Source organism: Cygnus atratus, chromosome 1 (genome assembly GCF_013377495.2).
Source record: "Cygnus atratus isolate AKBS03 ecotype Queensland, Australia chromosome 1, CAtr_DNAZoo_HiC_assembly, whole genome shotgun sequence".
Classification (NCBI taxonomy): domain Eukaryota; kingdom Metazoa; phylum Chordata; class Aves; order Anseriformes; family Anatidae; genus Cygnus; species Cygnus atratus.
The window spans coordinates 178,431,073-178,451,894 of record NC_066362.1 but is presented as its reverse complement, the minus strand read 5'-3'; the positions used below and the strand labels follow the sequence as shown (position 1 = coordinate 178,451,894).

Sequence of the window (20,822 nt, the reverse complement as noted above, 5' to 3'; positions counted from 1 at the left end):
TTTCACAAGTGTCATTTCCATGGCTTGCTGTGGTGACAAAAGCGATAAAAAGCAGGTTTGATTCCAGGCTGGTGCCTGCAAAGGCTTCCGCAGTGACTTGTCCCCAGCACGGTGACTTGTCCCCACCGCAGGAGCTGCGCAGGGATGCCAGAGCCCAGCGGTCCCAGGGCAGCTGGCCAGGTTATTTCAAAAACCTCGACGTCTGCTGCACAAACTGTCCTGCTGCAGAAAGCAGGCTGATGTGTTGGTTAAGTGCTCACCTGATACGCCAGCTTTGCAAAAATTAATCTGAGTTAAACATCTGAGAGGCCAGTGTGAGATTTCAACGTTATTATTCTGTGTGTTCTCAGTAGTGGGGATGATCGGCCAGTAAGATACTGCAATTAATGCAACAGTATTTCATTAGGAATGGCAATCTTCTCTTCTTTGTAAGGACAGTGAAGAAAAAAAAATCCACTTTTATGTCCCAATATAAATTCATAGAGGTATTGAAGAAGTTGTGGTGTAAGAGCAAACAAAGTAGACTAGGACTTTTCAGGGCTGGAGAAGAGACAAATGAGAGATGAAGACAGGATGGAAGTCTACAAAATCGTTTGTGCTGCCTAATACCAGAACCAGTAGACATTAAAACTGTAAGACAAGGAAACTCAGAGCAAACACAGGTAAGCAGTTCTTCACGCACCTTGTCAATAAACCACAGGACTCCCTGCTGCAGGATGGATGCTACAAGTGCATGTGGGTTCAAACAGATAAATTCCTGAAAGACAACTGTATACAGGACTGGTAAACACTAGGACAACTCAGTGATCGTTGAGTTAAAGCGAGCACAAATCCACCTCGGTGCCTCCTTTGTAGCTCCAGCACAGCTCCACGAAGGTCAGTAAGAAACAGCTGGTGAGTTGGATGTGCTACGTGCTCACTCCAGCTACACGAAACTGACAGTCCAGAAAGAGGAAGCGTAAGATGATGTGATTTCTTCTCACTCACTTGCAATGACAGGCCTGAGAAATGTTAATTAGTGGGCCAGTAATCAAATGTCATAAACAGCCACAGTAGACTAGAAAAAAAAAAATTTAATGTCATTTCAAATGTGTGGCAGATTTAATTAGGTGCTGCTCAGAGGTATCTCAACAGAAGCACCGGATCTGATACAGGGATACAAAGGCATATATTGTTGCAATCCTACGACTGAAAATAAGTCTAAGAGAGAGAAGAGAAGTTGAAAGGAAGACTCTATGAGCTAAGAAAGTATTACTCTGAAAGCGTGGCTTTTGACTTGGGAGTCTTAGAGGGAAGCAGAATCTCAGAAGACACAGATGGACAAAGGGAAAAAAAAAAAAAAGATGAATCTGGTTTTGCTTGAAGCTTGAAAATGCCTGTGCCACAGAGTTTCTGGTAAGACATGCAGAGGAACACCAGCGTTTCACTCTCCAAATCTGGTCTGGTCAGCTTCTTCATACATCTATCTCCCCAGTCTGCTTTTTGCTGCATTTTTATGCAGCATAAAATCAACCATCTAAAACGCGATGCCTTTCCTGACCCCTGACCACAGACGTATGATACAGAGTATTAACAACCCCCACCGGGCCATGCCCTGAACAAGTGGATAGACAGAGATACCGCTCTAGAATAACAAGCAGGCTAAAGAGTTAAGCCAAAAACAAACAGAAGGACAAAAAAGTGAAATATTTTTTTTCCTGCTGGCCAATGAAACTGCAGAGGAATTAAATTACCCGCTCAAGGTGGACATCCATGTCAACACTGGGTATTTACACTCTGATATGACAGAAAAGAACTAAAAGTTTAAAACAAAAGTTTGAGAATTACTACATTTAGGTAGGATAAAGCAACATGCTCGTAACCAGATCAATGCCTCAAGCAGGGAACCCTATGTATCTGCGCAGACACCCACGTGGCTTCTCATCAGTGATCTCCTAAAGACAGGAGCCTAATGAAGAATGAAAATGCAGACAGAAAATGCTGCAGAAGATGAGGAGCTCAAGAAGAGTATTTTTAAATAGCCAAGAAACAACGATACAAATAAAAAAGGGTAATTTCTTCTAAAAGCAGTAATGGCACAATATGGAGGAGAAAAGATAACCAACAAATAGAGAGAGGGGGCCAACAGGCAGCAATTGTAAGGTATTAATCCTCTGTACTTCACACAGGAGATTAGGGAGATCAGACAGAATTTTTGTGTTATACTAGGGGCTCTTAGGAGAAACACATCCATTTGGAGGTAGAGACACTGAAGATGCTACTGCCCTTTAATCTCCACCCAGAAGTCAAAATACAGCATGCTTGAGGCTTTTTTAATGAGGAACAGAAATGGTTGATGGAATCAAATATTTCTTTCTTGCAATCTTGTTTATTTAAAACAAAAAACCAACCAACCAAACAAACAAAAAAAAACATATAGAGCTTCATTTTCCTTGGGGATCGGCTACTAGCTGCTTGTTTTGAGTCATTTACTTTGACAGTTTTTTCCAAAAGGCTCCTTTCTACTGCAGCCAGAAGCTATGCCTGAACAGGACGGGATTCTCTTGTCAGCTGAATTTTGTATAGCTAAAACCTGACTTCTCTTTCCCTTTTTTTTATTAATACTGCCATGAAGTGGAAATACCTCTCCATCATGCCAAACCTTCAAAAATTTTTTTATTTAACTTAGGAAACATTCTGAACAAAACCAAACGCTTTTTTTTTTTTTGAAGTAGGAAAGATGTCTATTCTCTGGATGAAACCCACTAATTTCTCCTAATAGAGGGCAATAAGGAAGCGTGTGCTAACTGTCTGCTCCCCAAGAGCTCGGATCAGATGACTGTTTTCAGCCTTAATTCCTCTCACTGGGGTCTTTCAGTTCGTCCTCAAAACCGAAAACAAAGCCAGGTTCAATTTGTTTGATTCAGACAGTAGCCAAGTCCAGGGCACTTGCTTGTGTTTGAAATGATCAATGAAGAGAAAAGACATTATCTGTCAAGCCAGTGTGAGAAGCTGGATTATCTGAAGAGTACTTGGGTGACAAAGCAATGCTCAGTCATTCAGTGTTGCAGAATGGGTGGCCTCAATCTTGCATTTTGTTTCAGGTGAAAAAAAAATAAATTAAACACAACAACCTTAAAGCAATATTTTCTTCACTTACATATTAGAGGCGGACCAGTAAGAAAAGCAGTTATGTATTGTATGACCACAAAATATAGCTAGGGTGTATGACTGTACTACCACTAAAGAGTTGGATTAAATACCTACTGCAGTCAATGGAAGTCTTCTTCCGTCATAACCACTTCATCGGTGCAGGATGTCACGACAGCAGTAAATTCAAAACATCGTTTAATCTTTGCCTTTAAATTTTGCCATATAAATGTCTTGCACGTGAGTCACTTCATATATAGGCGTACAAATACATCCAAAGGCCCATAGAAACATCCAAGCTGATGGCATAACAAGATTTTTCCCTTACTTCTAAAAAGAACATCGGTCTTTCTGAATTTTGTAAGAGCTCGTGTGTTTGCTTTCTAGCAATTTTCAGGTATTTCTACTAAGTATCACTTCTACTTTGCACTCCCCAGGCCTCCTAAAATCCAGGCCCGAACTCTGTGTTTATTATTTCATTAAAACGATTGCATATGCAAGGTTTGGACAAATACGTTTATAAATCATCTTCTCTGGATGATATACAGGACACCTGTACTTCACCCATTAGTTTCTGAAATTGATTTACCCATAATCTATGCAACTCCAAATTACTTCATGCATAATTAGGCACTTCCACGTTTTCATTACTCATGTTTCTTTCTGTAATATTTACACAGCACCAATCATACAGCTGCCCTTATACAGATTGGAACATATCACTAATTACTGATGTTTAATTTGGTTGTATTCCTCTACAAGAGAGGATATTGTTTTCAAGGGCCTTGTTCCTCACAGCCCAGATGTTCAGGGACCATGAAGTCACTGAGGTGCATAAATTCATTTGAATTCACTGACCACAAGTAAAATATGCATGCCATTTTATTTCCTAACAGGTGTATCTTTATCTAAAACATAATTCGCTAAGGCTGCTAACACTTTACGTGTGATGCCTTACATACTGTTTTACATTTTTTTTGTTTACTTATATTTAAAAAATCTGTATTTTACCTCTTTGAAATTTGAAATCTTTGTTGGAAAACAGTATCAATAGGTCGGTTCATAACTTACTGGCTTTCCTCTCATCAGTTTAGATGAATGACTGCACCCTGTTCAGGCCAGGCAGCTGCTTTTCAAGCAGCCCTCACAGATTTTGATTTCCTTCATCCATCGGAAGTCCCAGTACAGGCACAGAAGATAAAAATACAATTCTATTTATTTCCCCAGAACTGTATCCTATCTCCTCCATTTTGCCAGCTTCTATACTTTCACAAATTATATGCTTAGATAATTAAAGCATGTGAAACCTCTCAGCTGTACTATGAACATTTATAAATCTGAAGAGGTGTGCAATAGAAAACAACTTCGTAGGTTATAAGAACAAAGTAATGAAACCAAATAATTCCCATATTCCAATCTGTGTTCAGACAAATTTGATTATAAAGGCACAGGCTACACAGCAACTAATATACTTCACTGAATACATAAAAATACAGATCATTTTCCACGTGCATTGGCTCTCAGGCATGTTCAGAAACAACAATCAACACATGCACACAAAACATTTCCTAACATACAGGTTAATGGAATAATAATAAAAAAAAAAAACTACTGTTATATAATAAACATCCTTTGCAGAGTACAAACTAATATCCAAGTGACATTCAGAGTTGTTTATTTAAAAAAAAAAAAGGATGTATCAACTGCTAATTCATGGTGCCACACCATGGAACTTTAAGTCCTCAGGACAGAGAAGGAGGAAAAATATCTGTTCGTAACTAAATGGTTCAAACCTGAAAGAACTATTTGCTAGCGTTATCCTTGCTATGGTGCCATAAACTAATGCAGTTTGTGGGAAGCATCTTCCACCTACAATGGATACTGCATTGGATATTTATCTACTAATACAAAATAGAGCTAAAAATAGTTTTTAAAAAGCAAGAAAAAGTTTTAATAATCTACTACTTGGATTGGATGATTTAGGCATCAATTTATAAAACCTACACCATTACTCCTACTCCATTATGCAGCAATGAAACTGCTGTAGGTGTTTCTCTTCAAGTTACCCAGGGTATGTTCTCTGGTCTGTGTTACAGTAATAAAGTGAGTTTTATATTACTTTTGATTTATGGTAGAAAGGCATCCTGGCTTGTGTCAGGAATAGTGCAGCCAGCAGGACCAGGGAGGTGATCGTCCCCCTGTACTCTGCTGTGGTGAGGCCGCACCTCGAGCACTGTGTTCAGTTTTGGGCCCCTCACTACAAGAAGGACATCGAGGCCCTGGAACTTGTCCAGAGAAGGGCTACGAAGCTGGTGAAGGGCCTGGAGCACAAGTCCTGTGAGGAGCTGCTGAGGGAGCTGGGGCTGCTTAGTCTGGAGAAGAGGAGGCTCAGGGGAGACCTCATTGCTCTCTACAGCTACCTGAAAGGAAGGTGTGGGGAGCTGGGGTCAGCCTCTTCTCACAGGTAACCAGTGATAGGACTAGAGGGAATGGCCTCAAATTGCGCCAGGGGAGGTTCAGGCTGGAAATGAGGAGACATTTCTTCTCAGAAAGAGCAGTCAGGCACTGGGACGGGTTGCCCAGGGAGGTGGTGGAGTCACCGTCCCTGGGGGTGTTCAAGGAGAGGTTGGACGTGGTGCTTAGGGACATGGCTTAGTGGGTGACACTGGTGGTAGGGGGTGGTTGGACCAGGTGATCTTGGAGGTCTTTTCCAACCTTAATGGTTCTATGACAGGGAAAAGGGGTTAGGTGTACATTTGACTTTTGCTACATGGGTAGAAATGAAAATGGGCACTTTAATTCTGCTACAGTTTAGCAAGAAGTACTTGTATGATTCAGTTTCATCAGATGTGTGAATATAAATTCCCTAGGGATATAATTAGCTATATTTTATCATAAATTTCATTCCCATAGACAGATGCTGCTACTGCATCACACTGATAACAACAAAGACCAACTGACACTGAAGACATCATCTGAAATGTGTTTTTCTAAGACATTAGGTACAGCAGGAGAATCATTAAACAGTGCTGAATAAAAGTACTGATGTTTTTTTCCCAGTTGTTTTACCATATCTACTTGAAGGGCAGTTTATTTTATAAATATAAACAAATCAACCTTTTCCAGTTTCATGAAGTTATATCTATCTACAAAAAACACCTTTTGCTCCTGATACCAAAAATACCGTGTATGAGAATTCTCAGCTTGCTGTATCTGTACAGGCTTTTACAAGAGGCTACAAAAACATCCACTTGTTTTGAAAACCATGATTTTGATCTATTTACCTCTTGTCAACTAAAAGGTCATTTCTCCACTGCAGCTATTTCTCAATGCTCTAAGCAATCTGATCACAGATTCAGACTTTTAAGATGCCGTACTTATTCCCTGTGTTCTGAGAAAGAGCACCTACTTTTCAAGAACTTTGCTGAAAAGTCCTTTTTCCACAATGGACCACAAAATGCAACATTGCTAAATGATCTTGCTTTTTCTAAATAGCTCCCAAAGGCAACAACAGAAGCCAATGTCTGAGCTGAAATCAGAACTCAAAATAAATTATTTGAAATATAATTTGAGAATTAATCATTTGAGTTTTTCCATTTTAAAAAGTATTGCACAAATACAGACCCGACACGTATTTCTCTCTCAGATATTACCATATAACATCTCCAGGTATGTATCCACATACCAGTGTTGATTTCCATGTAGTCTGCTATTTTTATCGCACGTTTTTATACTCCCGCCTACACTCACATACACTGAAATGTCTCTTTCAAGATGACTTCTCAATTCAAAATATATTCCAGAAAGCTGGGATTTTCTTCCATTTTTCACATAAAGAAATCTAGCCGTGAATATTTTTTTTGTTCTCATTTCTCCTGTCTGTTTTCCAGCTGGAAAAAATGAACTACAATACAGATAACATTCAGCCTTATACCAGGTTTTGAACACAAGGCTTTCTCCTAACATTAGAAACAGAGCTATAGTTAACAGTGTCAGACAACTAGGATCCTTTCTTTTCCTTCTTTCAGACATGACACCAGAACTTTTAAAAATAAGCTTGGCATCCGGAATACGTCTCATTGCTTCTAGCCCCAACCATTTTTTATTTTTATTTTTTAATCAAAATGATTTCACATATTTTTTCACCTCCCTCAGCTCTTGAATTTGAAGCAGTCACGTTGCTGTCATTGAGATGGTTTGGGGATTAAAAGGAGTCTGGACTTGTGAGAAGTTAAGCTCTTATATTGGCCTATTTCTTCCATTTAGATTCTTCATGTTAAAGCTGTTATCACATTTCTACCTTATTCTAACCTGAATTAAGGCAGTTCAACTGATTACGTAGGAGGATGGACGTCCCATTTGTCTCCACGGTCTGTAGATTCGAATCCTAACGCCAGAGCCTTAAGTTAGTCACAAAAATGAATCCTGTAAAATCCCCAACTTCTGTGTCTATTAATGGGAGCTCTGTACAAAGCCTCAGAATTGAACACAGTCCAAGAGCAGAAGGAGCAGAGGAAAGCTCTTGGGTGAGCCGTTTCTTTTCCTAATTCATTACTACTTCTTTTATCTTCCTCTTTGGCAAGGTCTCAGCCAGCACTCAAGCACATACACAATCTGAGGGAACAGCAGGACAGTAATTCAAATTTGTATTACATGTCGCAGGGTACAGTTCCTCCTGATTCTGCCACTAGTATTAAAACAGGGTTAGCTAGATTCTTCTGCAAAAATACTGAAGTATTCAAAAACCTAACACAGATACGTAATTGGCATTAACTTTGGCTAGGACTGCACGAAAGAGACTGTTCACACTTCTCTCAGTTACTGTTCCAGAGTGTCTGGGACCTAAAAGATGGTGCTGTACCTGTTAATTTCTGGCAGGTCTTTCGGGGCTTGCGGCAGAAAGGATTCTGTGAGATGTCACAGAATGAAAGAATGGCTCTGGTTGGAAGGGACCCAGTTCCACCCCCCTGCCATGGGCAGGGACACCTCCCACCAGACCAGGTTGCCCAAAGCCCCATCCAGCCTGGCCTTGAACACCTCCAGGGATGGGGCATCCACAGCTTCTCTGGGCAACCTGTGACAGTGTCTTTCCACCCTCTGAGTGAAGAATTTCCTCCTAACATATAATCTAAATCCCCCCTCATTTAGTTTAAAGCCATTCCCCCTCGTCCTATCACTCCACTCCCTGACCAAGAGTCCCTCCCCACCTTTCCTGTAGGCCCCCTTCAGGCACTGGAAGGCTGCTGTAAGGTCTCCCCAGAGCCTTCTCTTCTCCAGGCTGAACAACCCCAACTCCCTCAGCCTGTCTTCACAGGAGAGGTGCTACAGCCCTCTGACCATCCTCATGGCCCTCCTCTGGACTCGCTCAAATAGGTCCATGTCCTTCTTGTGCTGGGGACCCCAGAGCTGAACGCAGCACTCCAGGTGGGGTCTCACAAAAGCAGAGCAGTGGGGGAGAATCCCCTCCCTCACCCTGCTGGCCACATTTCCTTTGAGGCAGCCCAGGATACAGCTGGTTCCTGGGCCGCAAGCACACATTGCTGGCTCATGGTGAGCTTCTCATCAGCCAACATCCCCATGTCCTTCTCCTCAGGGCTGCTCTCAATCAATGTCTGCCAGGATGGCTGGACTAATACATTAATAAAGTTGGAAGTTTGTTACCTCTGGCACTAGTTATTTGTAAAATGAAATATGAATCATCAATAAAATACATCGTAGGAGTCAACCTGGATAAACTCACTTGCAACTCCATCCGAGTAAAGACAGGGCTACCCAAAATTCCTATCAGCAAATCTTGATGTTGCTTGGCAACAGTAGGAGCATCTGGCACACCTAAAGGCTGAGTGAGATAACTGTGGAGGTTGACAAGGAAAGGAAAAGCGAGGGACAGAAGAAAAGAGACAGACAGGGAGCGCAAGGGAAAAATCTGTATGTGCTCCAAAACGCCCCAGTTTTAGTCCCTCTCCTGCACTGCCACCCACCTCTACCTTGCAAGGGTGCACACACGATGTGCTACATTGTTCAGAGATGGACCAGCTGGAAATGGCTTTAGATAGCTAAATTACAACACCTTAATAAAGAGAACGCATCCCAGAGAGAAAAGAACGAAAGAATTTTGACAGAGCAGTTGACCATATGCGTATGTTTATACATACAGGTAATGATATATAGGGATATCAACAGCATATGTAGTCAGTTGTGCAGAATCACTTTGGATGCAGAACATCATCAACGTTCAGGTATGTCGGAAACGTAGATGAAAATAAGCACATTTCTCTTTTTTTTTTTTTTTTTTGCTATTTCCATTTAGCAGCTTTGCTTTCCTATACTCTATTAGAAAATTTAATTTCACATACCAGCATGCAATCTGTTCCAATTTATACTATACCTTGCCTCCAAAGCTTGCTCACTCAGAAGTTTTCTTTTACTCAGAACTGTCAAATACTCTTGTGTCTCAACTCATTTAACGTATGAAGCTGACAGAAGAAACACTGAGAAACCACTAATTCTACAGAACTATAAAACCAGTTGTACCTTAAGACATCCAGATATAGAGTATAATAATGACCGCTGACCAAAAGAAATGGTCTGTCAGAAAAGATCATCTAGTCCTGCTTTCGTATAAATTGGATGCTCAGCTTTTGTAAAGGAAAAAATGTACAGATACAGGCATTTATTTTTACGAGATACATTAATGAACTGTTTTTACCTCCTTCTACTATTATGCACTGCGGGAAATGTTTGAAAAACATCTAATTCCCAGCAGGTACAGTGTACAACCCTGTATTTCTTCTGGCCCCTTCAGCATTTATGTGCAGCTGTCACATTGCTGTCCAAGGCATACAAGCAGTATGCTTCTTCTAGACACAATCTGACATACCCAATAAAACTTTAGTTATGTACTATCCAGAAACTGTTTTTTTTCTTAATAATTTGTCTACAAAGATCTCACTGGAAACATGCAAACGTGTACACTTTATAGACAAACAGTTGGATTACTGTTGCCACCACTGTCGATTAGGCCCGTATCCAAAATCTGGACGCTCTCAACGTGCATGTCTTAGAGCAGCATATAATGATGCAGACGGCCTGCTGGCTGTTTTGAGCCAGTACAAACCCTAACACAACTGTGCTCAGCAGAAGTGGGAAAGGAGGGAGAATCAGTGCAGACAAATGATCATGCTCTCCACCTGCTGTGCTACAAGGAACTCCCCTCTCTGTGTACATGTTGTTGTGAGTCCCACTACACCTGGTAGATTTCCTTATGAAGGTCCTAGGAGAAAAACTGATACCGATTACAGGACTGTCTTAACTGGGTATTTAACCTACTAAGAAACAAAAGGAAAATAAAGGTATGCACTGTAAAGTGCCTGACCTGCAGGATAGGCTCTCCAGAAGTGCCTTTAGCACTGCAAAGTATCTAGCCAGGCTTTTGGAAATCTCTTGCTCGATGGAGACTGAGACGTGGAGCTGGCAGAAGATTGCTCAGCTCCAGCTTTGTGCCACGGGCAGCAGGAAAGGAAGGAGCTGAGCGGCAGAAAGCCCACAGTGTTCTTACGCTTTCCTGGCAGGATACATGACTCAAAGCACTCAAGGCGCAAGGGTAGCTCAGGAAAAACTTCCCATTCCGTCCCCAGCTATGGGTAGAGCCCCACGATGGTTTCACATGGACGCTGTACTATATGGCAAACATACCTTTGGGCAGATTTGCAGTAACTCTACCACTGCAGATACATACGTGTTCAGCTCCACTGATGGTACTGGCTTACTGTAGAGCATAAAATTTTCCGTGAAGCATCCCAGATACTGACCTGACAATGATTAAATCCCAGCCAAAACCACTAACTGCCAACAAAGGAGGCAACGGCTTGGCAGAAATACCACAGTCGTTCATAATAAGGAACTGTATGATTATTATCTACAAGGTTCACTAAAGAAATGTATTCCATTTAAAATAAAACAAAACACAAAGTGACTTGCAAACTTCAATATAGACTCATAACTAAAGAACAATTTCATGGTTTGCACATCACTAACATTGACATTTAAGTTACATTCTGTTGATAAAATACCATCTAAAAGAGAAACTATCTTGTTCTCTCACAGCCATGTTACTTTTGCAATGGTGACAGAATTAAAATAGCAGTATACATTTCCCTTAAGGCAATGAGCTGATGTGTCTGTACGTAAGTGAAGACGTGGAAAATAAAAAGCTTGAAAACCATCATTTTTATAGAATTGTTAAATTTTGCATAAAATGAACCTATGTAAGAAATATTTTAGGCATTGGTCCCTTCTAGTCATTTATGCTTCTTTCAAGCTGTGGTAAGTAACTTTCTGCAGAAGAGATTTTGTGAAAAACAACACTGAAAGTTATTTTCACTAGATTTTGAAAGGTAGATAATACAAACACTAGAGTTTAGAAGTTCCTTTTACAACATTAGCAACTTAAGCACAACGTGCTGGCCTCTGATACTTGCAGTTTCATTTTCTCTATCCAGCTAATCTGGGGATAAAAAAGTGAGCTGAAGAATTCTGGATTACTAAAATTCAAAGGATTTTACATTACAACTCTAAAAACAAAACAAAACAAGAAAACCCCACAAAACTTTCTATTCTTTTTCACTTTACGGTTTTCATTTGAATTCAGTTCCCAAGACATTTTTTAAAACATCCCAGACTTGGGCACTGGCAGGTGACTGCATAATATTCTGCCTCTGAAAATGTTTCTGGATCGTGTCTGCGTACTAACTGACGCAGAGTTTCAACATCATGTATGAGTATCTGAGGTACTCAGAGAATGAAAGATTCTCCCATAATAAGAAATGCTGTAATTAATTTCTAAAGCTGGGAGCTTTTCCACCCACAGAGCCTGTGAGGAGCACAGGAGATACCTCCGCTTGCTTCCCACGTGGCGCAGCTGGCCCTATGGGACTTGAGCAGTTTAGCTCCCACTGGAATTTTGTCCATGTCTCAAGAAATTAAAACACTCTTGCTCACAGTGAACCCCAGTTTGCGAAGCACTGGAGCTCTACAGACACTCCTGCAAAAAAAGAACCAGAAACAGAGGATGGATGGTTTGTCATCTGTGAACTTGTTCTGAATGTGGCGATACCCAAGTAACAAGTGCTACTTGGAGGGTACGTGCACCCTGTCACCCTTCCGACAGTTGTTTCAATTTCTTTTTGCCAAAAAAAAACAGAAATCTTTGAATAAGACGGGAAATCAATACGTCACCAACAGGGCTTGCCACCTGGTGATTTTGCACAAGCGTAACTTTTCAGTACTCGGTGACATCACACAATTTTTGGAGCTCCTTGGCAGCAGGGTAGCTGTTGGATGATACCAGTCTACTGATCTTCCACAAATTGCAAATATCATCAGTAGTATGTGAACAAAGTTGCTTAAAAATAGAAGATGTACTGTGGTGCTGACATTCTACATATTGTGTAAATTTAAGCTCGTCAAGGCTGGTAGTTGCCAAAGCAGTTTTGCAGAACCCAGAACACCCGCGGTGCTCAGCATGACTGTAGCATCTGGCATGGTGGCTGGGGAGAGATCCGTGCGCCTCCCTGGGCTCTGCTCTGCAACACAGAAACCTAAGATTAACATCTGAACTCTGACACTGATGGAGAAATGGCCTTCGGTATACCAACGAGCTATCCCACCTTCCCTGACAGGGTCAACCATGATGGTAAACAAATAAAACAGGAGGTTAGTATGGCTAATAACACAGGGTAAGTCGTGACAGTTACACTTGTACTCCCTTTTAGAGGTGTTCACCCACTACACTGTGACATCCACGCTACAGACGGAAAAGAAGATGATAAGAAGGAATCAGTGCTGCTTAAGCCCTGGGGACGATGTCCCTAAGTGGTGGCCCTCCTGCTAACCAAATACCTCCTTGAAATTTGGACAGCACCCTACTGGAAGAGACATCTTTCTAAGTATTGTAGGGCTGGTAGCAGGAAGGTAAAAAGACCTCCAGTGCTGCACAACCCCAAAGACTTTGGTTCCCAGAGAAGGACTCTGTGTCACTGACATTTAGGCTTGCTGGAAATGCAAGTACCCAGAACTTGTGGTGCTGGGTGCTGGTACTTAATGCAGCTTTTTTCAGTCTGAAGAAATTGGCTACGGCTGGAGCCGGAACATATTACAGAGTGACTATTTTTAGCCTTGCCCCTTTCAGCAGATAACAAGGAAATGGACGCTTTTTGGCTAATTACCACAAAGGCAAACTAGATATGCTCTTAAATGCAACGCCTGTGCTAGCAGGGGAAAAGGAGCAGAGCAACCAGCAGAAGAGGAATATTGTTCCATGAAGCCTGTATTAAAGAAACAGGACAAGGAGAGCTCCTAAACTGCAACTACTGATTTCCTTCCCCAGAGAATAAGGAAAAATCCATGCAATATTTGCCATAAGCCCTTCTTAAATGCCCACCCCTAAACATCTCTATTGTTTTTGAAAATGACCTTCATGCCAGGCTCCTCTCAGCAACTTTCCTTTCCGAAAAGCACAGAAAACGTTCTGTAGGCCAGCTATGAAGAAGCATGACAGCATCCCAGCAGCATCTCATCACATAATTGCAATTCCAGAGAAATGCAGGTGTGCCTATCACCTGGAATGGATAACAGTTAAAAGACACAAAGAAGACACATTTCATGCTGCACTGTTACAAAGCCATTTTAAGGCAAAAGAGAAAGGAGAAGAGTAAGTTAACCAGCAAGGAAGCCCACTTTTTTCATCCAGTGTCTCCATGCATTTGCAAGAGGAAGGAAATGGAGATCCAACAATTATCTGTGCAAAATTTAAGAGAGTATCTGCCTTCCGTAAGTAATATGATTCATACGCTAGGCAGTGTATTGAACAAAAAAGTTACATGCTTTTTTCTTTCTTTTCCTAAAATAGCCCGTATACACCTGGCCAAGAGAAGCTGAAGTCAACAATGGGGCAAAAAAGATACGTTGACCTACTTGAGTTTAAGAGAAACGTGATAAAATACCTGCTGCGTTACAAACAGTAGGTTATTCCTTCTTTATTAACGTTACTATAATGGCCAGAAGCAGCAACCAAAATTACAACTGTTTCATATCACTGCACAAAATAGCATGGTAATGTTAACAGACCTATTAAAATCCAATCTCCGAACAGCACTTGGAAGAACAGTAGAAGACGATACACAAAATGGAAGGGAAAAGAGGCAGAGAAAAGATCCTAAGATTACAATGCAATACGTAGCAAACCAACAAAATCAACTCTACCAACTCTGAAATGAGGAATAACTGTTCCTCAGCGCTGCTCAACTCATCTCACTTTAACCCTATTTTTCTTACTTGCTCCTCTTCCTTACTCTATTCCAAAAATCTGAAAAAAATGGACCAAGAAACTTAAGAATTTACTACCTTGCAGTCCAATTGTTCACAAGTAGAATGGTATTTGGTGAGTTACTTAAAACATCTTAGGGAACACCTTTTTGAACTGAGCTGAATTTTATTTCAAGACAAAGAAATTGATCTTCAGTGCTTGAAAATCGTGGTGACACTGACTCAAGAAGACGCAGCCTCAGCTGTGTGTAAAAACGGCCTCCCACTTCAAACAAACTGAACAGCATTTGCGCAGCACGTCAGCTGCTGCGGAAAATGCACGGGTTTCTTCATACATATTTATTTTGAAAGGGAATTCGTAGCCAACTGAGCATATCTACCAAAATATATACGAAGTGGCATGCTGGTCAAATTATTCATTTTCTTTTCCTAGTAGGGGGTATGTGGGAAAAAAAAAAGAAAAAACTGGCATAATGTTCATTTTCAGCAATATTCTAAACTGTCAGTCAACACTCTCAACAGTATTTTTGAGAAGACGAGCAAATAGTTCAACTCGTCTACACTAATTAAATTTCACTTGCTTGGCCTAGACCAGCAAATGTCAGGACTTCTGGCAACCTATGTAATACAGTTATAAAGAAATGTGACTTTCCAAAGGTGGAAGATGATAAATTATTCCAGAACAGCTTACAGCCCATTTTTCCTAAAAGCCCCCGATACGTGTTTATTCCAGGAGTTTTTTCTAAGGGCCTCCATCACATTCTCTGTAGAAGCCTTTCCACAGAAAAAGCAAGACGACATACAAAATTCTTGTAACCTTGTTATGAGCTGCCACGTTGGCAAATACCATTTTCACTAATAATAATTCAAGTTGTATTTTTAAGTTGCTTGAGAGAATCGTGGAGATTACAACCTCACTGCAGTTTTAAATGTCAGATCTTGCCTTCCGAAATCTTTTTTCTGACTCCTTTTTTCAATCTAGCACACAGTTTGGGAAAGTTCAGTGATTCAGATTACATATACCTGATCCAGAGTCTCCAAAAAACCTGTGAAAGGCAATCAGCATTTGAGGAGAACATTGAGAATGAAACACGGACTGTGATTTTCTCCCAATTTTTGCGTGCCATGCACTGCTTTTGGGGAAGCACTATCAAACACCACATTCATCAAATACTTGAGCAGCGCCTGAATGTGCCTTCAAAGCCTCCTCCGAGAACTGTTAGTCTGGTACCCAGCTACCACGTTGCGAACGATGTGAGCAATCCCAGGGAACTCGTTGTAGCGACTGATCCTGATAATATGTCAGGTTGAATCAGAGCTGTGCAGAAGTCGCTCCCCGAGTTGTTTTTCTCAACTTTCCTCAAAACGAAATGTAGTTGGTTGGAGCATCTAGGATACCGATGCGTTCTATTTATTTTTGAAAAATAAGTTTTCTGTGAGGAAAATGGAGAAACAGAAGAAAACAGAAATGGGAAGGGGAGACTGAGCAAGAATCTTGAAGGAAGTGGGCCAGCCGTGGTCAGAGGGAAGGGCAGGAGCGAGGTGAGGACCTGGGCAAGAATGGAAGCAGGTAGTGTGGCACAGAGGATTTGAAATGGAGTGCATGCCAGTCCCCCATTTTCTCTTTCTCTTCATAGCAAAAACACCTCAGGACTATCAAAGCCTTATTTTCTTCTCCTCTCAAGTTAAATAGAGCCTGAGGGGATCCCGACTGCCTGGGGGACTCCTCTCTCCCTGTGCCCAGTTCTTTGCAATGCAGACTAGCCTCTTGGGGGACCTCTCTCTATGGGAAATCATTAATGCCAAGGCAATGAAACGCTGGGACCATGGAATGAAAATAATGCAAATGAACATCTCTTAAGCTTAAGAGACAACATTAAGTGACAGACAACACCTCCTCATGGTGTAAAGCCGACTACAGTGAGATGGAGAAAATAATCTTGTTTGGGTGGGACCTGCTGGGTGGATCTGGAGGCTGCCTAGGGGAAGGCAGCCTGCCTAGGGTGATGTGTGGCGGGGCACAAAACAAAGAGTGTGTGCTGTACAAACAGCCGTACGTGTAATCCCAGCTGTGAGATACACCCTCTGCTGCAACAGGTTCCACACCATCATCTTCCAGAGTCCTAGAGGCCTAGGGCAACCAGGGGAGTAGCAGCAAGGAGTAGCAGCTCAGAAGAGTCTCTTCTGTGACCACCACACAGTAAATCTGCCTGCAGTTGGGAACAGAGTCTATTTTTTTCACCACATAGTCCAAATATTTTCAAGCGGGACCATGAGATCCACTACCACGAGCCAGGTATCAGGACAGGTGCTTGGAAACCCCATATTATTTTCCAACGAGCTGCAACAGCATCACCAGCAGTAACTGTAAATGTGTAACTTACCATTAAGGCATTACAAAGAAGAGACACGCTGTTAATAAAAAAATCTAAGAAATCCAGTAGCATGAAGCTTTACTAGTGCAGGACAGCAAGTGTTTCATGGCATTTGTTCCCCTTCTAGAGCCTGGAGTTCAGGGAAATGGAACAAATAAATCTGCCAACAACAAAACTTGATAATAAATAACAAAACAGATAATACCAAGTGAAGGTCACGCAACTTTTGTTTAACCTTTCTGACAGGAGACACATCTGTGCCTTGTATTCAAATGGTTCTGAACGTAAGCTGTCTGCAGCCTTCCCATAATCAAATCAAAGGCTGCTCCTTGGGAAAAAACAACAATCATCTGCTAGGTTTGACAACGCTTTCACCCCTATGTACGTGTCGTCTAATTCTGTGCTTTCATTACCCGTCCTAAAACCCACGTATCACACTCATCTCCCACCTAACTGCTGGCAGGCCCGTCACAAGACCATCACTCCGTCCTCCCGTCAAAACTCTACAAAACAGGACAGAAACCAAATGGGAGGCAGCACGTCGTACCCAGTAGCCTACTTCCTTGACCCAGATACAGAGGGTAAAAGAGAAGGGATCCGTATCTTTGTTCGATACCAGGGAAGCATCTAATTCCTTTTGGTCACTGCCAGCTCTTGGAAAACAAATGATTAGAGTTATTGGAGTGTGCAGCTTAACTTCATTTTCTAGGTCTTCGAAGTTTGAAGCAACTGCACTTATCATTTAATTTTATTTCCTTCCCAAATTCGATTTACTGTTGTAGCACTTGAAGCCTACACAACAGATTTGCTGTTTTCTCAATATTATCAATTCCACCTTTGGAGAGTCTCTCTCATGTAAAGCACAATAGTAAATAAAAAAGGGAATAAAAATGGTTTAATATAACACAATTCTATAATTTATGTGGTTTATCTTCAATGCTCTCACTTTTTTTTTTTCCCCAGTACAAGTACACACTGCACCATGCTGAGGGTGGGAGAGAATAAAAAGGGAGCGAAAAGTTAGATTCTGCTACTGAAGTACCAGAAACAGTATTTGGACATAAACCAATTTCTTTTGAGGCTCTGACTGCTATATCTGCTAAATCTCATGCTGATTTCCACCAGATGAGATTATTTTTTTCTTCTAACAACATGCAAAGTTAGAAACTAGGCATACACTGCCTGACAATTTTTCTACAGCAAAGAAAAAAAAAGGGTACAGTCAGTTTTCAGCTTCTCAGTGCTTCCAAAGACAAAACCTGCTTTCACGGTTTATATCTTTGTTGCTCCTGTAGGAGTTCTACACAAAAAAAAATCAGAGATCAGAAGGGGCATGCATGTGCACATGACAGAAAGTAGAATGCTGAAAAATTTGAAGTTTGGGTAGTGTGTCAGTTTGGTTTTGGCCTCCTGCTGTGGCCTTACCACGGAAGCTTTTCTGATGAGGAACAGAAGACTGTACAAAATGCAAAAAAGCACTTGGATCAAGCAACCTGTGATTAAAACAATTATGAAGCAAATACATTGCACAGAGTATATTCATATACATTTAAATTAGCTAGATTGAAATGAGTCCGTTTCTAGTAACATCACATTTGCTTCATACTCCATTTCACACTGATGACAAAAATCATGACAGCAATCAGAGAACACAGTCTGAAATGAAATAGCTCACTGCACATGAGCAAAGTTATGGCACTGATTTGCCAGCAGCTAGAACATAACGTCTCAGAATTGAATAAACACAATAAGGAAATACTGGAGCAGTTTAGATCGCAGAGGAAGTTAATAAAACATAAGATACTGTAAATGTGGTATATGATGCACAGAAAACAGATCGGGAATTGGGGAAAAACATCAAAATATCGTTTTGCTTTTTCTGCATTTATTTTGAAGGTTTTAAAGCTAAGTGTGTAACACTGACAATTGTCTTTCTGAAATTTCCTGCCTTGCATTTCTCTATATACAACCAACTAACAATGTAAGAGGATGATTTAATGAAAACTCACATGTTTAAAATATATAAGTATGTATTTAATATAGTGCATGATTGAATTCCAAATCTGATTTATTAATAGAGAGCATCACCAAGTTAATTATGCAAATGATATATGAATCACATGGTGACTTCTAGATGCATTGCACGAAATTTTCCAAAGTCACTAAGTGAAACTAAAATTTGCGACTTGTGATTTCCATGTCACTTCCATTACTTTTTCTAGCAAGCGTCCCAGTTTAGGTTGAGCCCTTCTCCCTAAAGTCTTTCCTATTCTAGGCATTTTAAATATCTTCTCAGAGGTACTCTTTGTCTAGCATGGCACAGTTTTAAGTGTTAAGTGGAATTCACTTTGGACAATCCACACAGATGCCTATACACCAGAAGCTGGTCCTAACCAGACAAATAAACCCATAAGGCTTCAGTAAATTCTGTTTTGATCACATTTAAATACAGACATGCATTCATATGAGTGCTCTAATAAGAGTTTTGTACACAATGAAACGCACAAGTCCACATCACCCCACCAGACAACACCAGAGGGAGGTATAAGCCTCACACCAGCCTCCATTCCCTTACAGTAAATCCACCCAGTTCCAATCAGTTCCAAAACAGTTCCAATCCTGTGTAAATCCTATGTAAAACCCCTAAAATGCTGAAGTTGTCCATCCCTAGGAAGACAATAATAAAAGCATCAAAGTAAGATATTACATATCCATTTCTAATAGAGCTGCCCTACCTTTTCAGTTTCATATAATTTTCACTAGCTGCAGGTCTGCATTCAGCACGTTGCACCACTATTCCTTCCAGGGAAAGTTTATCTAGTAGGAAAAAACAAAGCAAAACTGGACATTAAAATAAAATTCACCAACACAGTCAATATTTGAATTCTGTTTCAGCATTCTAATTCAGCATTTAGTAAATATAACGTAATTGTAAGTTCCCAAATCATATTCTAAAATCTCTGCTATTTTGACACTGAAGAAAAAAGCAGGAAAAACTTGATTGCACAGCAGGTATCCGCAACACATCTTTATTTTGCCATCAGATATTTTACATATCAAGAACAAATCACAAAGATGAAATTTTAAATAAAAGGCTGGTAACTGGGTGGTCTTCTTTTCTTCAGATTCTTGAATTCAACTTGCCTAGGAACAGTTTTCTAGAAATGTGCATTGAATACAGTCAGTGTCCAAGAAAAGAAAAAAAAAACACAAAGAGAACCTAACCACCAAAATATCCAAAACTAATGGAATATAAAATGAGATTTAATTTCATTTTTACCTTCAGAAAAAAAATATTAATTAATTTTCATATTATTATGATAAAAAACAAGTAACACATATGCTAACACTCGGGGAAAAAGAAATAAAATCCTGCTGTTCATAACATAGACGATCACCCACCAGGTTCTAGTTAATACTGTTCTCCCCACATTCACCTCTGTAACAGTCACTTTGTCATCCGATGTGAACACCTTTTTGCCTAAAGCAACAACGCCTACCAGAGCAGTACGATAGTACCAGCCGACTCTAAAAAAAAAAGTCTAAAAGCCTAAAAACTAAAAGCAACCTTATGTAGAAAGGAAGAAAGAAGTGACCGTGGCAAAATATTTCTGGGGTCTGTATTTCTACTATGATGTTCTAGTGCATGGAAGGGGGTGGTGGTGTCAATTTTTACCATTTCTTTTGGGTATAGCCAGTGCAATATGTATAAAATTTACACCTTTGGAATAGCCTTGCATAACAAGAAAAGATGAGTTTCTTAACATTAACGGTTTGATTAACTCTCACGATCTGAAATTTCCTTCCAAAAGACATTCTTGTCTTGCTGTCGGTGTAGGGTAGTACACTGTCACCGTCAGTTCCTGCTGACAATGTCACCGAAAGAACAGAAACACTTAGAAAAAGTGATGTCAAGCAACACAAGGCTCTTTTTGAGATGCCTGTAATTTTTTCCAATGCCTTATCGGATGAAATATTATTACATCTGGAAAT

The 20,822-nt window shown here is 40.6% G+C and overlaps 1 protein-coding gene across 1 annotated transcript in view; it reads right to left on the bottom strand.

Moving 5' to 3' along the window:
* GTF2F2 (general transcription factor IIF subunit 2) overlaps positions 1-20,822 on the bottom strand; it is a 90,889-nt gene that overhangs the window by 30,992 nt on the left and 39,075 nt on the right. Inside the window, exon 6 of the mRNA XM_035553313.2 lies at positions 19,565-19,646. Coding sequence (XP_035409206.1) covers positions 19,565-19,646 — 82 coding nt within the window. The remainder of the gene's footprint in view (positions 1-19,564; positions 19,647-20,822) is intronic.